Source organism: Varroa jacobsoni, unplaced genomic scaffold (assembly GCF_002532875.2).
Source record: "Varroa jacobsoni isolate VJ856 unplaced genomic scaffold, vjacob_1.0 scaffold_1151, whole genome shotgun sequence".
NCBI lineage: Eukaryota > Metazoa > Arthropoda > Arachnida > Mesostigmata > Varroidae > Varroa > Varroa jacobsoni.
The window spans coordinates 132614-153161 of NW_019214053.1; the positions used below are offsets into that span (position 1 = coordinate 132614).

A 20548-nucleotide genomic window follows, 5' to 3' on the forward strand; every position below is an offset into this window, starting at 1 on the left:
ATAAACTTTGGCTTTTAAAACCGTGCAGTGATCACCAATCGAGATGTACTGCGATTGATTTTATATATTTGTTTCTATAATATGCTGATAATATCAGTAAGTGTTTGTTCTGACCCTTTTTGACTATATAGTCTCACTTATATGATAAAAAAAATTGGCGCGTCTAAATCCACAAGCGGTATTGACCCGCGACATCTCGTATACCGGCGGAAATAACGCATGACATTCACTGAGACGAATTAGTAAATAAATAATCTATCTGGAGGAGGGCACAAATGGTCAGCGTGTGCCATAACATGACAATTCCTGTGTTCCTAATATCACCTTGCATTACACATTTTGAATTTTTTCGTCATGTGTCAATGAGCAGTGCTTGAAGTGACAAAAAAGCACTGGTCGCATTGCTCGAAGGCAATGCAAATATTTGCAGTTTCGTTTTTACTTTAAATTATTAAGAGTACGTTTAGTAGTGAACTTTGGTAAATAATAATACATTTGAGAGAAGCTCGTAATGTTTATCATATTCAGGTAATAATACAAAGCTTCCATGATAATTCCAGTGATTTAGCTTTATTCTAGCTTTCTAACCATCAGTTTCTGATGCTTTCTAGCTATCTTCTTTGCATATGTGCTAACTAAAATTAAATACATGTACGATATAATATTGTAAACTTCCTAGCTAGTGGACCTCCACTATTAGCCAAGGTCGTTTCCAAAGATGAGATGCACGAAATTACTACAGTTACAACGTATTTCCTTGCGTTGACCTTCTTATCCGAATTTATTGAGAACACCAGCACAGACATTGACTAGTACTTTTGGAATTACAAGAAACATCCCTATCAGAAATGTAAGTTTCGCTATAGACCTCTCATGTAGTTTCTGTGCCATGTGCTTGGGGGTACATGTATCCCTGACAAGCAATTTTTACAAGGGATGGCTCTTACGTTGAGCCTAATTTCACTATGATATTCCGGCAAGAATAGCAAATGCACATTTTTCGCTTTGTAGGGCCATATTGGGAGCTCTTGTGACTATTGTTTTTCTACGGACATTATAAATGCTATATTATACATTATATTAGACATTATAAATACGATATTTTCCCAAGGCTAGATTCTGTAAGTGTCTCTAACCTATAGACTATTTTTCGCTTTTTGCAATTTAGAGTGTGTAAAGGAAGTATGCTTTTTTTTTTTATTATTAAATACGTTTTGTTATTACTAACATTCAGCTATATCCATTCTGATTCAAAATGGTGCAGAATATCTTGAGGACTTCTGTGGTCTAGGAAACACTACAAAATGGGACTCTTCGAACATACGATCGATGTGAATTCCACCTGAAGAAAGAGCGCCCTTATAATACGGGGCTTCGTATCATTGAGTCCGGTGGTTCAGTATTTGATCAAATGCTACATCACAGCGAAGACGGTTGACTCCAGTAAATTCGTCATACAGGTGGATAAGATTTTTATGGAACTTGGCCGCGTGTGTGAAATGTTTCGGGGTTAGGTCATATAACGATGCCATGATGGTGGTACAAAAAGTTTAAATTGCACATCATTCACAAAATTCAAAATCATGCGATACAATAGATATTTAAAGTATATCTTGTCTCGATATTTACGGGAACTGAATAAAAAACATTCTGATTCTCTTAAATGAGCAGTTATGTAACCATTTACGTCACATAGTATTAGTGTCACATAATAGTCTAAGTTCGAATCCGAGCATAGACACACTTCATTTCGTGCTGAGAGCGAACCCTTGATTAAGTGCCTAATGGCGGTGCCGGACGTGAATCTCAAAACACAGAGATTTCTATATATTATTTATTATTATTGAAGCAATGTGAATTTCCTTAAATACGTTCTACTTGTTAATACAATATAGTTGTATCTAAGCTAGTATACGTGTATTATTTTTCTATTTCCTTATGCCCCCTCATTGTATTGTTACGAAAGTGTCGCTAAATAACCTTGGGCCGACTGAAACAGTTAGTGGATTTTAATGAACATAACGCTCTTACTTTAAGTCTGTGACCACATGATTTAGCTAGATCTAATTAATTACCTGTTGTATTTTTCCCTAATAAAAAAATACTGAATAATGATTTTGACCCAGCAGATGAATATTGTCTTAATATCGGATTATTAAGGTAACCAACAAAATACTTTCCACACGCTCGTAAATTCATGATTTGGAGGAAAATTGGGTTTTATTTACGGAATTAAATGACACTCATTCCGAACAAGTTGAAGTGGAGTACGTACTCAATTCGAACAACGCTGTCGAATCCCAGGAAATAAAGATTGTCATAGTTACAAAAGATGCCGCAGATTTGTTTCCATGGTTCACTAGTAGACACTGTACCATATTAATAACAACTACAAGACAAAGATATGTATGATAGTCACGGCTGTTGATGCAGTACTACAGAACTAATCAAGAACAATAGAAAGATTTTGCTGGAAAATATCTCTCTAAATCATTATTATATAGTTGTTGACGTGAATGATAATAACGTTACGATTAGTAGTTCGTGGGCATAGAGACACAACATAAATGAATGGGACTTTCGGAGATATCATTGTTGATTTCTTAACAATTTCAACTTTGGCTGAAGGACAGTGCAACACTGCCGATTAACAATGGCAATGCGATAGTGATAATTATATTTGGAAGGGGTTCCACTGTGGTGCTCATAACAACTGCGGAGAGTGAAGTGACGAATTATACTGCGGTTAACTGCTTGCATTATTTACAATGTATGTTTTTCTTTTTTTTGGAGAGGACATCCAATAACCGTTCGAACTCGTTAATGCCCTCTAATCTTCTACTTATTGATTGTACAGGATTTTTTGCGTGGCACTGGGTTAAGTGGCGTAGCTTTCAGATTGATATCGGTTTGCTGTTGTCTCTATTACTACCGCGTGTCAGAACATAAGAAAAATTTATACCATATCCACGAAGACTAAAAATGACTACCTTCCTACAAGCTAGAGCTGATTACCAATCTATTAAGGTAAGATTTTCTGCATACATAAACGTTTTTTTAAAAAAATGATATCCTCTTACTGCCCTACCTTACCATAAAAAGACCCATCGAAAGTCCTAATCGTATGCTGCAACAACTAATGCATATTATCTACTGTAAGGCATAGTTTATATCACTACTATTGGAGATTTACTTGACCATTCTAAACCGTAAAAGCTAGGCGGAAATTGGCCTATAGCTTATGGAACGCCTGTTTTGTATAATACAGTGCCATCCATTATATTTTGTATCCTTTTGGGTGTAATGCAGTACCCATATTCCATAAAATCGAAATTGTAATCTCACTCATGCAATGCTGTGCCCAGTCTAATTAAGTCAATGAAATTGAAATAAAATGCTATGATTAATTTGCCTTTTTAAGCTGTTAGCTTCTTAGTAAAGCTCACTGTAAATGCCAAATCTCTGCTCTAATCGAGCTTAAACCCGAGGAGTTATAAACTCTTTTCAGGGGGCCAACAACAGCTGACATAGTTAGACAAAAATACTTCGACAGTGGGTTTTCTCGATAATAAAATCGCAAAATATATGATAGAGCAACATTTAAAACAGGCCAATGATGTGTTGTTATTAGAAATGAAACTATAAAAGAAATAATCATACATTTTAATTTAGTAGGCGGTATAACTGACCCTTGACCTGTATTTTTTAAAGGTTATCCAGTACCAACAAAGGAACAAGAAATAAAACATCTTGTTAAGCATATAAATAGGAAAAAGTTGATTTCTTCTTTTTATTTTAAATACTAAAACAACGATGAGTATGGTTAGAATAATATGGCTAGAATAAAGTAAAATATAGTTACCGCATGTACGAGTCACCGTAGTTTAGTGAAAAGATAACTAAGTCTTATTTTCTGAAATTCACAAATCAAACTGTTATATAATAAAAACAGTTAGATAAGCTTTCATACTCATCAAATCTAAGTGTAAAAAGCAGTGAATCACCTAGCTTCTCCTAACCCATTAATCAAGTTGGCGCATACCAAATCAAACGTGAAATAGCTCATAACATGCCTGATGCAACCTTGTAGTTCCAAAAAAATATATGTATTGTTTGGAAATATGACACAGTTATCCGAAAAAGCATTTTGACGCTTTTAACTGTGCCACATTACGTAGCGTCAATGCAAAATTTTTGCAAGTAATCTTGTTATCAAACCTATAACCCAACTCCATAAGGCTGTCAACGTTTAAATGTTCAATAGGTAAGTTAACATAAATATCGGTAGATCAATCGCTAGTCATTTGTAATAATAATTATCGACGTAATGATCAAAACATCACAGATACTCTATAAGCCGCAACTTCCAAGAACATTGATAAGATTTTAGCCTGAAGGTTAACCCGATTATTGAAATGACTAAAATTTCAAGAAGTAATTACTAGCTAATATGTTTCATGTTACGTTATATGATTTTAATGAGTGTTCCTCCTTAGGGTAATCAATAAAGATGCTCTTATGTTGCATTATTCCCTGTGATTTTTCGGTCGTTCAATCCATCAGTGGCATTTGGTTCCGCGTAGCAGAAAACCGACAGTATTTCACCTCCTTCACGGAATAGTGCCCCTTCATCATATTCGGGGATACTCATGTCATGCCAGCGCCAGCGTATAATCTCGGTTACGGTACCATCAGGACCTAAGGTACAAGCCACGCGATGCGCAGCAATGGCTTCACAATAACGTATAATAGTGAAGGTCATAAAAGCGTAACGCGTAGAGTCATGCTGCCAACGGCTATTGGACGCCAGCGTGATAATCAATTCATTCTAAGGCATATTTTCCAAGTAATTTTACTTAAGAAAGTGAAAGCAAAATTCCAAAGTATGATATATATTTACAGCTAGAAAAACACCCTGCAGGTAGTTTTCCACGAATTGGAATATTTGTGAATAAATAAATGTGAATGAATTTATGTTGCGGGGCTATTATTTTGGTTTCATAATTTTATTTACATTGAGAACAAATAAAAATGTACGAATGAATAAATAAGCCTAGAAAATAAGGTATTTAGTAGTGCCTTTCAAAAACAGCAATATATCTAAGCAGTGGAAAAAATCCTATTAGAAGTTGAAAATATAGAAAAGATACATCCCAGAATGCAAAAATAACTCTAATAATATTAATGCCTAAATCACGTCATTTCTAGGCGACTTTATTGATCAGTAACTTATTCCCAATGGCGTATATGGCGTAACGTTGGACAGATAAACGATATTATCTTGATGTGATGGTGCCATGAAACTTTGAAACTCGATGTTCATTCTGAATACGATCTCCTAAATCGTGGTGCTCGTGAGCATTTAAGTGATTTTTAATATTACGCCTACCCTCGGCTTGGAGTGTGTCTTAGCTTCCGACTCTGGAACATTTTTTGAGAGAACCATACTACAATTCTCTATTTTTGCTTTTCATTATTTTTAGTTCTCTAGGTTAGTAAGGTTACTCTATTTAGCTATACAGAGGACTTATTGCGAATTAAGGATGCTATGAACGGAACGTGTATCTGATATGCGTAATAATATAATAGCTAACACTGACAAAAAAAATGCGCAGAGCTAGATACGCCGTGCAGGGTAGCGGAATGTATAATTCGTCAGTTCTTTGGCTTATAAAATATATAAAACTTATAAATTATCATCACTATTGATTAGGCCAAATAAGGTCAAAGAAGTTCATTCGATTGTTTCAAATTTTCGTTTTTGCTTTATTATTCGCCTGCATATTTCCAAATGTTATACGTCATTCGAAAGCGCCTGCTATATCTTTCATACGCTGTGGTTGCGTTCTGCAGTGAAGTAAATTTTATCTCATGCACAAGGTAAAATGCTGTTGTTCATTGTAGAATACAATTGCAATAGTTTTGCAGAGAAAAGGAAGCGATTCGAAGGATATATTACAATTGGCCAGAACCAGTCAAACATAAGTAAAAGTAAAACAAATTAAAAAAAACCGCTGGAACTTTTTGAACCATTTAACACAGTAAGAACACAAAATTAACATTAAAGGAAAATAACTGCTCTTTTGGTTACACATGGTGCCGAAACCTCACAAATGTACACATTTAATTTTTTTAGTGCATGGAAATCTTTACTTCTTAAAAACTTCTGGTACCACGGATAACATAAACTACCTATGACTTAATCTAAAAGGGTTTCAGCTACCCTAGTCAATAATTCAATTGTTAGGGTATGAAAAACTCTGAATTTCAACGGTATTTCCTTTTTACACGTTTTTTTTTGTAAATGGTCGACTCAGTATTAAACACAGCTGAACGACACAGTTGATTTGTTGCTGATCATATCAAGAAACGTATTTGATTTAAAATATGCAGTTGCTAGTTGTCCGAGTATCTCCAGAATACGTATATAAAATGAGTTTGGTAACTAATTAAGAAATTGGTAATCAAATCATAAAACCAACATGACTCATTTTTTCCGACAATTCAGTCTAAAGGATCTTTATAATAATCATTACATAAAAATGCCTGTTCTGTTGTGAGTCTATTGCATCGCGTTGTAATTCACAACCGCACAAAGCCCTCAATATAATAATGTAGTACCAAGAAACCTTAATATTTAGGAAGTTATATTTCAAAAGGCTGAAAAGATATTAGATGTCTGCAATTTCATCAACAACTTATCCTCTCAATATTTACGAATGACATTTTAGCTTATCCGATGCTTGTTAAACTAAATAATGTTAACAGAAATGGCGCTTCAGTGCATTCATTTTCCCAGTGCATTTATTTGTTTGCCAAAAATTACTTTTACGCAAACACTGGAGGAAAGATCATAATACACTTTCCTCTATCATAATTATTATTAGCCTCGTAGCACATAATTAGCTAGTATTATGGTATTGTCCTTTTCACATAAATAACCGAACTGTGCGGATAGTTATTTAAACAATATACACAATTGAAAATAATCATAATTACCATCACAAGTACTAATAATAATTTATGATTATTTTGTCATTCTTCATTACCAAGTTTACAATTGGAAAACGCCGTCTCAGCATCTCCTCTTCTACTATAATCACCGAACCCAAGCAGTGAAACCACACCATAGACCTCTCGAAGATGGCTTATTCGCCAACGTGTCCTTTCTTACATTACAACATAGCGATGTTTTAGAACTTATAGCTTTTATAAATCGATCGGTCTTCATCTACCGTTCGCCTTATATATATCAGTTTCTAGCGCTTTTTCTTCAGCCTCCGACCTCCCCTACGGACATTATGAGGCGTTATCCTAGCTGATCAGGCCCCTTGCCTCAGTTGTTGAGCTGCTGTTCACCTTGTTAATAGCTTCCAATCTACGTATCGACACATGTTCTCGTGCAATTCACTACGCTGGCAGCTTAGTGCCTATCTCTGGAGCGCGACCTTGAAGGACTCCTTGAGTAGCTTCGCTCACGACGCGGAGCTCCGCGGTCCCTGCCGTATGACCTGCTCCTAGATCTGGAACGACTGCGTGAATATGATTTCCTGCGGTCGTAGCTACGAGAGCGGGATCGGCGCCCACGACCTCCACGAATACCTCCATTACGCCTCTTTCCGTGCGACATCTCAACTTTCACTCGCGCACCGCAGATCCTATATACAGTCGCAACAAAATATTTGTGTTAATCTAAAAGCCAATGTATTATCTTGCCCATTTTTTCCTCTTGCTCATAATATCTGACATGTTTCAGTTGTATTACGTAAATTGAGATCATTTGAGATACGTTAAACGTAAAAAACTCAAGATCTCCTTGAAAAGGTTCTTTTCGGCCTGTGCTAAAGCTATTCACCATCAATAAGATGAAACTTAAGCTACACTTAAAACACCCGAACCACCACAAGCATTCGTTTAAGTCAACCACTTTCCTGGTATGTAGTTAAATATTTACTGGAAATAATCAAGCAATTGCACACCATTGATGCACCATATAATATCATAATACAATAGTGACGTGAAACAATTGCATCGTCACCCGCAATAAGTCATTTACAACTGCCGAGGCGAACACAGTACCGCTAACTGTTGCTAGACGACCCATGGCCTCACTTGGCCGAAAGCGTCCGCTCCAGGTAGAGTCCACAGGGCGAGTTGCTCGGCAAAAATAGCAGGTTCGGGGATAGAAGCTCATCTCGTAGTTCTTTTTGTACCTTTGTCGTTTTGTTTGTATCTTTTGTACCTAGCTATTACAGTAGAGTTGGTAGTGGTGAATTGTTGGTGCTTGTGGTGAATAGATGTTGTGGTGGATTATTGTCGAAATCGATTGATGGCCACAAGGCAGGCTCATCATCGGAGCACCAATTGTCTCCCTCTCGCTAGTTGTAGTGGTGCTGTCACTGTGAAGATATTGCCGTAACATTGTTGCTGCAGATGCGAGGGAACACGATAGAGCTGTGAAGTTGGAGAGTTGGCAGCAAGAAGTTGACCACCCAGAAGCTGTTGCCATAGCGATTGAAGGGGACCTGAATGGTGTTATTGATGGTGTTGGTGATAGTAGTAACGAGTTGGCTGAAGAGGAGAGGGCTGATTGGTTGACTGATTGGGTGGATAGTTGGTTGATTGGTTGAATACAATGGATGATGAATCATGGCTGTTGTGGTTGTGGTGGCTGTTGCTGTTGTTGTTGAGCTCAAGGTGGTGGTTACTTAACACAACCGATAGTTGATGCTGTTGTTTGCGGTTGACAAATAGTAGAAGATAAGTAGAGAGGTAGATTAAAGGTGTTTCGACATGGTAGAGTAGTAGCAGTTGTAGAAGTCGTATCATTCGTTGGCATCATTCGAGACCATGCTTGGAGAGATGGTAAACAGTGGTGTGGTAGAAGGACAAAGCAGCAGCAGTGGAAGCAGATCGATCGAGCCGATTAAAGCTGACTGCTTCATGGTGGTGGTGGTGGAGATGCTAGCACTAGCCGGACTCCCTAGACCAAGAATCAAGGGAGTACATATGGGCGAGCTGGCCGGCCGATCGGCCGGCTGGCTGGATGGCTAGGTAGGTTGGTGTCGGCCGATCGGGGCGAGGAAAGCATCAAGCTGTCAGATGCCCTTGTGCTCCTCATGTTGGGACTGTTGTTTGTTGCACCTCGACGTGCGAAACAGACGCCGACAAGGTTTCGAGCGCAGGAGGTAGATTTCTACGTAGACAGAGAGAGAGACCGACAGGAGGCTGATCGCGGATGAGCGAGGAGCTGATCTTGCGGCTCTTGTATCGGCGTGTACGAGAACCCGAGGCCCGGCGAGGAGCTCGGATGCTCGCTACGGAAGCAGCTGTCTGTGCCTGAGATGGGCGCCTGCAGATTGTCGCCTCACTCCGAGGATCAGCCGACGGCCGGTCGCCAGAGGGACGTCATGATACTGCGATTGCGACACCATCAACAACAACAACAACAACGAATAATAACAACACACAGTATATCTTAGTTTGGTTGCTCAACTCAATGCTAATGAGACTAAAAACAAGACACTACTACTTCAACATAGACAGATAGGTACAAAGTGACTAATTGACCAATTTTGCAGCAAACCACCACAACATCAAGAACAACAGCTAGACCATAGTGTGTGTTAGCAAAACAGCTGTCACCTTGAATTCTATAGACAATAGTTTATTTTTTTTTCGCTTTTCATTCTGCAGGAAGGCGGAATCTAGAAACCCGGCAGCCCTTTAGATCATCAACAGCATATAGCTCCCATTACCAACAACAGGCGCATAAAGAGTGAATTGTTCAGCAGCTTTGCATGCCGGGTCAACAAGCAAACGCTGGCGAACAATGCGCATAAAAACTTGCATGTAAAATCAGCCATTGTTTCGTTATGGCTATGGGACATTTAAACTAAGAACACAAGAAACGTAGCCGCCTGCTCATCAGGATCTGTTTTAGTTGTAGAATAAATGTGGAAAGGAGGTGGCTATGGCTTGGAAAATATGGCAAAAGGATTCGAACGGATCTCTACTAAATTTTGTCCGCTGGCTCTAAATAAGCATGGCGTGATGGCCAAGATAGATCTTTGAAATGATACATAGCCATATTACGAACCGCTACAATTCGTTTCTTCTAAAAACATGCTCGTATAGAAAAACGAAGCAGATGTCTCATATAAAAATCTCTATTCAACAAAAGTCGTAATTAATTAGGTCCTCGTTTATAAATACCATATGTTTCACAACGTTATCTGAAAATCCACACAACGGCTTATGTTTCGCTGTTATGTCATATATGTATTTAGCTTGAAAACTTTAACAAGCAATTTATTGCGATAACCACAGTCTTGTGAACCCATTCAAATAGATTTCAAATAGAGTGTAATCTCCCCACCCCGACCTGGAATGCTCAAAAATTCTGAACCCACCTTGATCCATCTAAAGCGCGTACAGCATCTTCAGCATCGCGCGAATCATCAAATTCGACAAACGCGAATCCAGGTGGATTGCGCGCTACCCAAACGTTACGCAAGCTGCCATACTTCGAAAATGCGGATTCTATGTCATGACGCGAGGTGTGATTAGCAAGGTTGCCAATGTATACTTTACAAGTGAGGTCCCAGTCGCGGCTAGACATCTGTAATTAATACGAGAATGGAACACCGCACAGACACGTACTTTGTAATTATATCTAAATCCATAATAAAAGATAGGCTTGTATAGTTTGCCGTTGCGTTAAACTAATTATTTATTGAAACATTAACACTTGAAGAAGCTTATAACATAGAGATGTACATACATATATACATATTTTAATACATATAAATACAGAAGCATTAACAACAATACTTTAGATATTGTTGACAGAATAACAGTAAACGTTCATTATCTTTTGTTTACCAGTAGACCATTTTCAATTCAATGACAATTATCCAACTTACAAGATGTAAATCAATACGTATGAACTTCTTCAGTCTTCTTCAAGTGAGCTTGACTAACTAATAGAACGATCATCAATAAGCGCCTACATGAATTCTCCACAGTGAACAATAAGAATACATTGCAATAATGATCAAAATATAGAATTTCTATTTTTACCTGTCAATGTTGAGCTATTCGATATTATATATGCTAAATTGAAATGTTCCACTGCAGTAGCACACTGGGTTTGACAGCTCAGACGTAGCCAATGCGCAAGTGATTTCCGTAGACAAATATTAGAATAAACTCCTCAGTAAGATGCATTTTTATTTACAAAGTTTTACATTAAACACTAATCTTTTGTACGAAGGGCTGCCTTGTCTGCAAGATAGATGTGGATGGTAACAAAAAACAATGAAGGTCGGCCAGGCAACTGCAGGATCTTGCTGGGACCTTAAGGCCGTTTATCATGGGCGTAGGTTGAGATATTTTGCGCTGCCTGTTTTAGTTAGAGCTGCTTTGTAGTGTTATAAGCCTATTTCTAGCCTCTTTCCAAAAAATTAACCCCAAAGAAAGGATACTTAGCCATTTCTATTCATAAGCCAATCAATCTCGCAGCTGCGGAGTCATCCCCATACTCCTGCGCTATTAGCAATCAGCTTAAGACAGCTAAGCTAAACTGGTCAGACTATAAAGAGATCAATCGGCATCTGGTATCTCACAGTAAAAAAAACATTTGAGATATCCTAACCTTATCAACTATTTAGTACAAATGCAGTTAAGTGCCTGGCAAACTTATATGCCACAAACATAGAAGAAAAACATACTTACCGTAAAATTTCACGCTGGATTTCGAAACACGACACCGCACAATTCACAGCACGCCTTACTGTCCAAAATGGCGACGGGCGATTGCAGCGCCACCGACTCGGAGCAGGGGGGGGGATGACGAAAGAGTGGAGCATGCAGTACGGCGGCATAATCGAAAATTTTTCTCGTCAAAGCGAACGCCATCGAATTGAAGGTGTTTGCGATAGCGAAATAGTTAACAGTATGGAATGTCCTATTATAGCTCCTGTTGGTCAATACTTTTGAGAATAATCTACATGGACTAGATGTACATACATAGTCGACGACCTATCTACGGAGTGATACCGAACAGTGCTGAACACAAGCACACTTACGTTTTATATATTATTAGTTATTATTAAAAGTAACAACTGATCATGCGCATATATCAAACAGGCTTACTACGCGATCTGTTTTTCAGCTATAAAAGTGCTCACTTTTGCAGTGATCGCTCGACATGTCACTTTGCTAGCGGAATAACCCTCACTAAACAGCACACCCCACGGTGATGTGCCTTATTGGTCTAGTTGCCTCGCGCTATATTCACAAAAACAATATTAAATGTAAAGATATTAACTTATTCTTTGTTGCTACAATGGAAATAAAGTTCAATCATGGTTTCATTAATAATAACGCCAATGGATTATCTCGATTCACCGGTCGATCTACGCGAAGTAATTCTATTACCATCCTTGCATGATCATTGCTATATTATTAGAATATTAGTATCACAAGAATTATTCAGTTTGAAGAACGGCGTATCTTGTATTTTATGGCAAATACACTAAAATTAGTTATTAAAAAAATTAAATATGTCGTGTTCCGACACATGTACATCGAAAAAAAACTCCTGAGATTATTTCAAGGTTTAGGATGCCTATTTACGATCGCGAAGCATTCACTAATAAATGTACTCTCAAATAGTGATAGAGCCGCAGATGTTAACCAAAGTGATCGGTGGAAGATCCCTCAAGAATAAATGTTGACCTTTAAGATACACAACGAGTTCAAAGAATTGCTCGCAGCACCAAATAGCTTTGTTTAGATATTTGGTTAAATCTAGCTGAACAAACATTCACCTTTTCTTCTACAACGGAAAAGTAGTAGACTTATAAGGCCTAAATTTGATTTTATACGCGGATTCTTCCATTTACACGTTGTTTGTTGTACACGCTTCTTAAGTTTCAAAAATGAAAAATCCTATGAGTATTTGATAACCTAAAGCAAACTCAGTTTGCGTATTATATAATAAAAAAAAATTTGAAAACGCCAAGAGAAAGTTTGACTATTCCCGCTGAGTAGCCTCAGTATAACAAGAAAATCTTATACTCAAAAACTTCTTTGTTTAGCTTCTTTAATACCGTTATTAGCTAAACTTAAATAATAGAAAATGAATAGGCATCACCCTGTTATGGGTCCTATTAAAATTTACATTTGTTAACTAACACTGCAAAACTCTTAATAAGTTAACTTATTTCAAGAATCAAGTAAGTCAACTGTCAATTAACAAATTCCAGTTAGAATATGAAAAACACCAGAGGTTACAAATAAAGAACAAAGTTTATTTTCTGTTCTGGAATAGACGGACCTACGCGGCCAGATGAAATAGGGGTATGCCGACTTATACATTCATGCAAGTGTTTTAAGCTTCAAACCGTTCTAATTAATGCCTGTCTCTGGAGCGAGACCTTGAGGGACTTCGTGAATAACTTCTGTCCCGGCGACCAGCCCCATCACGGCGGTCTCGACCATACGACCTGCTCCTTGACCTTGAACGGCTGCGCGAGTACGATCTTCTGCGATTGTAGCTGCGAGAGCGAGATCTGCGAGCCCTTCCGCCTCGGGCTCCACCGTTACGTCGTTTGCCGTGTGACATTTCTACCTTCACGCGTGCTCCACAAATCCTGCGTTCAGATGAAATAGAAAACTCCTTGTTAGTCGAAATTGTTAATCGTAAATATGAAGTTCCACCACTTCTGATTGTTACCATCTTTTTTGCTGCAGCAATGATACTGTAGTATCACCCCAATTAATGCGAGATTTGTGTATTAGTGTCATATGGGGGAAGGGGCGATATTTTAAGCAGCTCCTTTATTCGCCACCAATAATCGATGTTAAATTTTAAACAGTTTCCTGAGCCACCGCTGATCCACTACTAAGTGTGAATGAAATAAGCAAGCATTTGCAATTAGCACCATTTGGGAGCTAGATTACATACGTAATGTGATATTGTACTCAACCAGTTAGGATTGAACCTAAAAGTAGGTCTTTTTGGCAAAGTACACAACACCGACAGCTCCAGCGAACTCAACTAAGCTTTCTTTAGCTTTTTTGCGCCAAGCGTAATGTTGAAATCCAGATATGCAGAAACGCAAGAAGTACTGGTTTATCATCTTCCACCTACAACATAGCTCTTTCATATTAACTTGTCCTATAGACCAAGCCCACTTGTCATGAATTACCTGTTTATATAGGTCTTGGTCTGATACTCATGTTGGTATCCTTTTTTCAGAGGTGAACAAAACACTTCCTGCGATCGAACCCCAGAGCTAACCAATGGACCAGAGACTTTTACTATTTCGTACCTGCTCTAGAAGAGGCCTGTCAATTGCGCCTCCGAAGAAAGAAGAATGTGGTTTTTCGTCGTGGACTTATGAAACTCATGAGTCAGTTCACGGGGCGAAGTTTTTGTAGCTTTAGCTCACACACGGTACTTGCTACGTACAGGTTTTTTCGAAGGGTTGCCCCGCAGCAGGCAGAGGGATGATTGGTTCGTGGCTGTGGTGGCAAGATTGTTGGTGGGTTGATTTGTTGGATCGTTGTTGTTGCTGCTGAGAATAGTTCGTGAGTGCAAAGCGGTCTGGGCACAGAGCCATCATCAAGTTACGAACAGCGTTAACCGTCGCCACAGATGGTAGTACTGTAGAGATGTGGTGTTGGTTGGTTGTATTGATGCTGCTGCTGCTATTTGTGGAGACTGCTACAGTTCGCAGAGGGCGGAGAGGTGGAGAATGGAGAAACAGCTGCAGCAGCAGGAGAATTATCGTTGGAGGAAGGTGCTGATGGCAGTGGCGTTAGAAGAAGAATTGTCGGAGAAGCCGAACGAACGAGTAGGCGAGCGAAGTCGGTTGACCGAAGTGTGAAGGAAGAGTTAGGGGGATGAGCGAGGAAATCACTTTGTTGTTGTTGTTGTTGTTACATGACGAAGAGAATGTGTTGTTGTTGTTGTAAGATGTTGGCCGGAAAAAACCCGAGAAAACGAAGGGCACAAACACTGACGATTGATTGGAAATCTGTGTATAGATACTTGTAGTAATTACTGGGCACGGCTAAGCGTCACGATCACACAACATTAGATAGAAATATAGAAAGGAAAATAACTAGTTTTTCTATTGACTGGATATATGTACCGAAGAAGAATAACACAGCCACAGTAAAAGCAGAAATCACCCTAGTAGATAATAACCGGTTCTCGTGTGCGTATTAGGTGTAAAGGTTGACAACAACGACAATAAACTTAAACCTAAGATAACCATTCAGCTTAGATAATAAAATGAACAAACGCAACGTAGTAAATACATTTTGTAAAATACAAACACACATTCGCGGACACTATGGTTGTAGCAGTAGCAGTAGTAGAAGCTGTTGTTGTTTCGATATGGTAGTTGGTGACTGGAGTTGTGATGGAGGCCTAGTTCGAAGTTATGCTTATGGTGGAAGTTGTGTGGAACAAGAAGAGCTGTTTGAAGAGGAGAGCTGATCGTTCGAGCTGATAGCTGATTGATGGTGGAGGATGTCTGTTGCTAGCCGGACCCCCTCGGAAGAAAGGGAGAGAGTCAATCAACCAGGGCTGGGCTGGCAGGGTGCCTGTCTATCTGTCGAGGTGAAAAAGGAGCGAGCCGTCGTCAGTCGCCCGCCCGCCACCACGCACGATGGGGGTTATTGCTGCTGCTGCTGCTGCCACCTCGACGTGCGAAACGGTAGGTACATACACACGTGTAGGCAGCAGTCAGAGGCAGATGCGTTTTCGCGGATGAGCGAGGAGGAGCTGACATTCGTGTAGTAGCAGCAGCGAATTCTTGTATTCGGCGGTTCGAGGACAGACCCGCGAGTGAGCGACACGAGGAGAGTGGTTCGGATCGCAATCGAAGTTTGTGTTGTTGCCGATTATCGTCGCTGTCGCGTCACTCTGAGATTCAGCCGACGGCCGGTCGCCAGAGGGACGCCATGTTACTGCGATCGCGATCATCATCAACAACAACGAATAATAACAACACACAGGAAATCTTAGTTTGGTTGCTCAACTCAACAGCAAGACAAGGGGCTATATTAGAGACCGTCGAGAAGAAGAAAGTCGACAAAACCTTTTTCTTTTCGTTTGCCGGGCAAACATTAAACGGCCACCACTCAGTCAGTCGTCTCTCTATATATTGCGGAAGGTGGCGGGGGCAGGGGAGATAACGTGAAATCTATGCAACTTGTACATTTTCGACGCCATAGTTTAAGCTGCTAAATTTAGTTAAAATAGTTTTAATTGTTGTATGAGTAACCATGAAGAGGGAGAACACTGCATGCTGTTACTTGGAATAATTGAACGTACAAGAGACAGCACCAGTATCAGCCCATTCTCGTAGTGTGTCATATCGACACACAACTGTGAGCAGTCCCCATAAAGCCAATGCTATTTGCAATCGACAACCACGCTCACATCTATTTACTCACATTCACAGCTCCACACACTCGCGTAATATCAAACGTAATTTTCGCTCTTCAAATTTTTAAACAGTAGATAGAGGGGATTATAAAACACGACACCACGAAGACGAGACAGTTATGTCAACCTACAAGTAAGAGTTTTCTCGTAATGGGACACGGCCCCTACTAAATGCTATAAATCGCTCTTTAATTACTGTATAGATGCTTCACGATGATGTTTATAAACAAAAGCCAACATAATCATAGACAAAACAACCTTTTTAAATCTACCGACATGCACCATAATAAGAAGAATATGTAGAGAAGTAGTTGATTGGAGTGTTACATGCTTCTTTAAAATTTTTGGAATCGTAGCTACTTCAAAGCGTAGCATGCTACCTATTTGCAGAGTCTTGTCCACATTTTGTCGAAATCTGAAGGCTTGTATAAAAACTAATTCATCGCGTGTAAAATTACTAAAAAGGCTTAATGGTGATAAGATTAACGGCGATTCAAACTCGATTTTTAAGTTTGAATCACTCAAACTACACAAAGCACTGTTGATAGCGTAGTCAGTGAACACTCGTGTAAACACACAAGCTTCGTGCAGGGTATTTGGATGTGATGACAAAGGCATCATGGGTTGAACCTGTCACATGATTAACCCTTCTTACCTGGATCCATCAAGCGCACGTACGGCGTCCTCTGCATCGCGAGAGTCGTCAAACTCGACGAAGGCAAATCCAGGCGGATTACGTGCCACCCAAACATCGCGCAGGCTGCCGTATTTGGCGAACACCGACTCGATGTCGTGGCGCGAAGTGTGGTTGGCCAAGTTGCCAATGTAAACTTTACAACTAAGATCCCAGTTGCGGCTGGACATCTGTAATGCCAAATAATTTAATAACACTAAGTGGTCAAATATAACCGGTTCGCAGAAACAGAACTATACCTTTTCAGACACAAATACTAACTTAAAATGTAGACTTTGCATTTAGTAATAAAATCTACTAGAATTATAAACAAGATTTTTCATAAAGTGATTAATTAGCTTTAACTGTGGGCAACACGTTAGTTACAAAACGTAGTATATGCTATTGCTGCCTAATGCTATAATAACCACAGGGGTACCATCTATATTTGCCAGCCAACTGTGTAGGCAAAACACAAACGTTAAAAATCAATGAGCACGGTTACCACCAATCGATTACCACCACCAATTCAGAACATAATACATATAACAGATGTGTATACCAAATAAACACCTACATTTTCTTACACTCGCTCTCAACAGCTCGACTTCTCAATCAATATAGATGACGGCACAACGAGCTTGAAAGCAATAACTGCGACCACGATTATTTTATGAGTGGGCGTCGAAGCGTTCAGCGGCTTTTGCAGTAAGCCTAACCCCATAAAGATGAGAGAGATCGGTCCTCTCGCCCGATTCGGGTTCGCGGTTCTCCAGTGTACTCGATATTCTGACAGATAGGCCCGAATCAATGATCTTCATTAAATCAAAGTGAATTGAAATGTCTTACACGCAATTCAAGGTACAATCCCCTCGAGTTATTATGCGCTGCGGCGGGTCTCGCCGGGCATGAGTCGGGCACCAACAAACGGTCCTGGGGATGAACCGGCAAAACGATTTTTGCTGCTAACTAAGCTACTTTTAGTTTTAGGACCGTTCACAGTTACGGTGTATATAGTTTCATACTTGAGTTACAAAGATTTGTACGGTAGTGAACTGAAGAAAGAATACATACGGTGAAATGTGTTGAAGAAACCCCAGTCGAGACGTCACAAGGCTCACAACACGCCTCAAACGCTTTAATGGCGGATAGCAACAGTAGCGCCACCACGCTGAAGCACTGATTGTTGGCAACAATTTTTAGACGCGCAAAATTTTGAACGTTTCACCAACTTTGCTGACCCTAAAATATGTTTCTATTTTTACGTCCGATACTGCTTCTAGGAATGTAAGTGAACACACTGTTACTACACCATGTGGACAATGTCTGATTATACTGGTTGGAATCATTTCAACAAGGTATCGGTGCCCTATCAATCGAGAAACGATAAAGAATGGCCATAACATCTCATTGTAGTCACGATAATTTTGAGAAGTAATACAATTCTAAATGGCGAAATAATTAATAATGGAAAACGGCAATAGGAGGAAATGCCTTGCATGTATATTAAAGGTTCGAACATTTCTTTACGATTAGTAAAGCGGACACGCGCGTTGACTATTTTATTGAACAAACTGACTTTTAGTGTGTTTCGAAAAATGCGGATCTACGGAGTTGTTTCAACACTTGCATTCAGTCAATGCATACATTTTATTGAGTCATGATATTTTCTAAGCTGACGATAATTATTGTAAAGTAAATAGCTATAGAGTTGCAAATTATAGCTGTTTAAATAAATTATAGAACTATTACTTCATTAAATTATTGCAGACCTATCCAGGTTAAAAACTAGATGTGGTTTGTGGTCCCACTTTTATGATCAGCAAAAAAAATGTTTGACTTTAATCTGCCACATTGATTTTAACTACAGTCATCAAACAGCTTATTGCTTAACTCATATAGAAAATAATAAACCATTTCCAAAAATTGATTAGGTTTTTTAGAAACAGTATAACATCTGCAATACATAACTCGAGATGTAAAACTGCTGTTCAAATGTTCAAGCAAAAATGTCTGAAAGCGACTAACAAATGCATCTTTTGTTACTTTCGTTTGATTACATTTCGGATGAAAGGCCCATTGAAAAAATAAAATTACAATACATTAGAACCTGTATTGTAAGTACTGTATGTTAGGAATTGTAGTGATTTGTATTTTACTTATATATTTCTTTACGATACAAAATCATGTCAATTATTCAAAGAGTACTCTAGCTCGCTTAAAATGTTCAGTAAATATTTCATTCAACACGTATGTTCGGCTGAAGCCCGATTAGACGGGGAAACAAGCGATAAGACTGATAAATGAAACTGATGTATATATTAAGGCATGTACATCAATGTAACGCACCTAAATTAAGAATTATTTTTATGATTGTGTCTAGGGCTGTATTTAATTGAAAACAAGTTTGAACGAAATGTCCTAAAATTTTCGGCACGAGAGACGTCGGTTCTAACAATCATGTTTATTTGATACAATTGCCATCCACTGCGGTTACAACTTCAGTTAGGGATCTAAACCACGCATTAATCATTCTCAAGACATCTCTCCTTTAATACGCAAATACTTTTCCGGGCGTCAAACAATACTAGTAGACGTTAAATAAACGATATACAAGAAAATTCAACAAAATTTTGGGCTGATAGTAGGCCAGAGCCCGAAAAACGCAAAGGCACAGAACGGCCAAAAAGCTCAACAGATGCAAAAAGGTCTTAAAAAGACTAGCTTTTGGAGCCTGTGCGGATGATTCAATTAACGATTCATATTTTCTTCTCTAAAACGGCCATTGATTTCCGTGGTGTACTAAAAATAACTTTTAAGCCTTCTTGGTGAACTTTCGAGCCCGTTAAATCTCGATCTTATTCAGGATCTTCTGGTCGCCTTATAAAAGTTTTCTAGAGATTTTTCAGAAACCGCATGAAAACTGAACGTCGACCATCGATTTTGTTTTTCTTTTAGGATCTTCTGGTTGCCTCATGAAGGTTTTCTTGAGATTTTTCAGAAATCACATGAAAACTGAACGTCGACCATCAATTCTGTTTTTATTTAATAATAAGAGTTTTGTTCTGATTTTTCAGAAGCCGCATAAAAACTGAACGTCTACCGTGCATTTTGTTTTTCTTTTATCTTGCGAAGGGTTTACCTAGCGTGAAAAACTTGAAAAAACTGATTTTCGTGTGAATTCTGAAAGCAACGCATTCTTGCTAAATATGACGAGCTTCGTATTTTATTCTAGAAAAACTGGCTTTTGTCTGTACTAAGACCAGCAAATGAGTGCATACGCGTTACAACAAACAATCAGAAAAAGTTTTCCCTGATTGGAAAGCAGCACTTATTTTAAAAACTGGTAGTTTGTAGAAAAAGCATAATATATAGCAAACTAACAAAAAAAAAAAAACTCACAGAAG

General features: G+C 38.8%; 2 protein-coding genes across 4 annotated transcripts; both read right to left on the reverse strand.

The window, feature by feature from the left end:
* Positions 1-5733: 5733 nt before the first annotated feature.
* LOC147752579 (RNA-binding protein 1-like) lies at positions 5734-11812 on the reverse strand. Its single transcript, XM_086971206.1, has 3 exons — positions 11737-11812; positions 10413-10621; positions 5734-7658 (listed from the first exon to the last, which is right to left on the reverse strand). The coding sequence occupies exons 2-3, from the start codon at positions 10619-10621 to the stop codon at positions 7424-7426; spliced, it is 444 nt and encodes a 147-aa protein (XP_086827332.1). The 5' UTR covers positions 11737-11812; the 3' UTR covers positions 5734-7423.
* Positions 11813-13295: 1483 nt separating this feature from the next.
* Positions 13296-18323, reverse strand: LOC111267136 (RNA-binding protein 1). Of its 3 annotated transcripts, none has more exons than XM_022845168.2 (4): positions 18216-18323; positions 17719-17930; positions 17124-17332; positions 13296-13658 (listed from the first exon to the last, which is right to left on the reverse strand). In XM_022845168.2, the coding sequence occupies exons 3-4, from the start codon at positions 17330-17332 to the stop codon at positions 13418-13420; spliced, it is 450 nt and encodes a 149-aa protein (XP_022700903.2). In that variant the 5' UTR covers positions 17719-17930; positions 18216-18323; the 3' UTR covers positions 13296-13417. The 3 variants fall into 3 exon arrangements, with proteins under 3 accessions (XP_022700903.2, XP_086827333.1, XP_086827334.1); XM_086971207.1 differs by having other exon boundaries at positions 17719-18074; positions 18216-18285; XM_086971208.1 differs by lacking the exon at positions 17719-17930 and having other exon boundaries at positions 18216-18316.
* Between the last annotated feature and the right edge of the window lie 2225 nt (positions 18324-20548).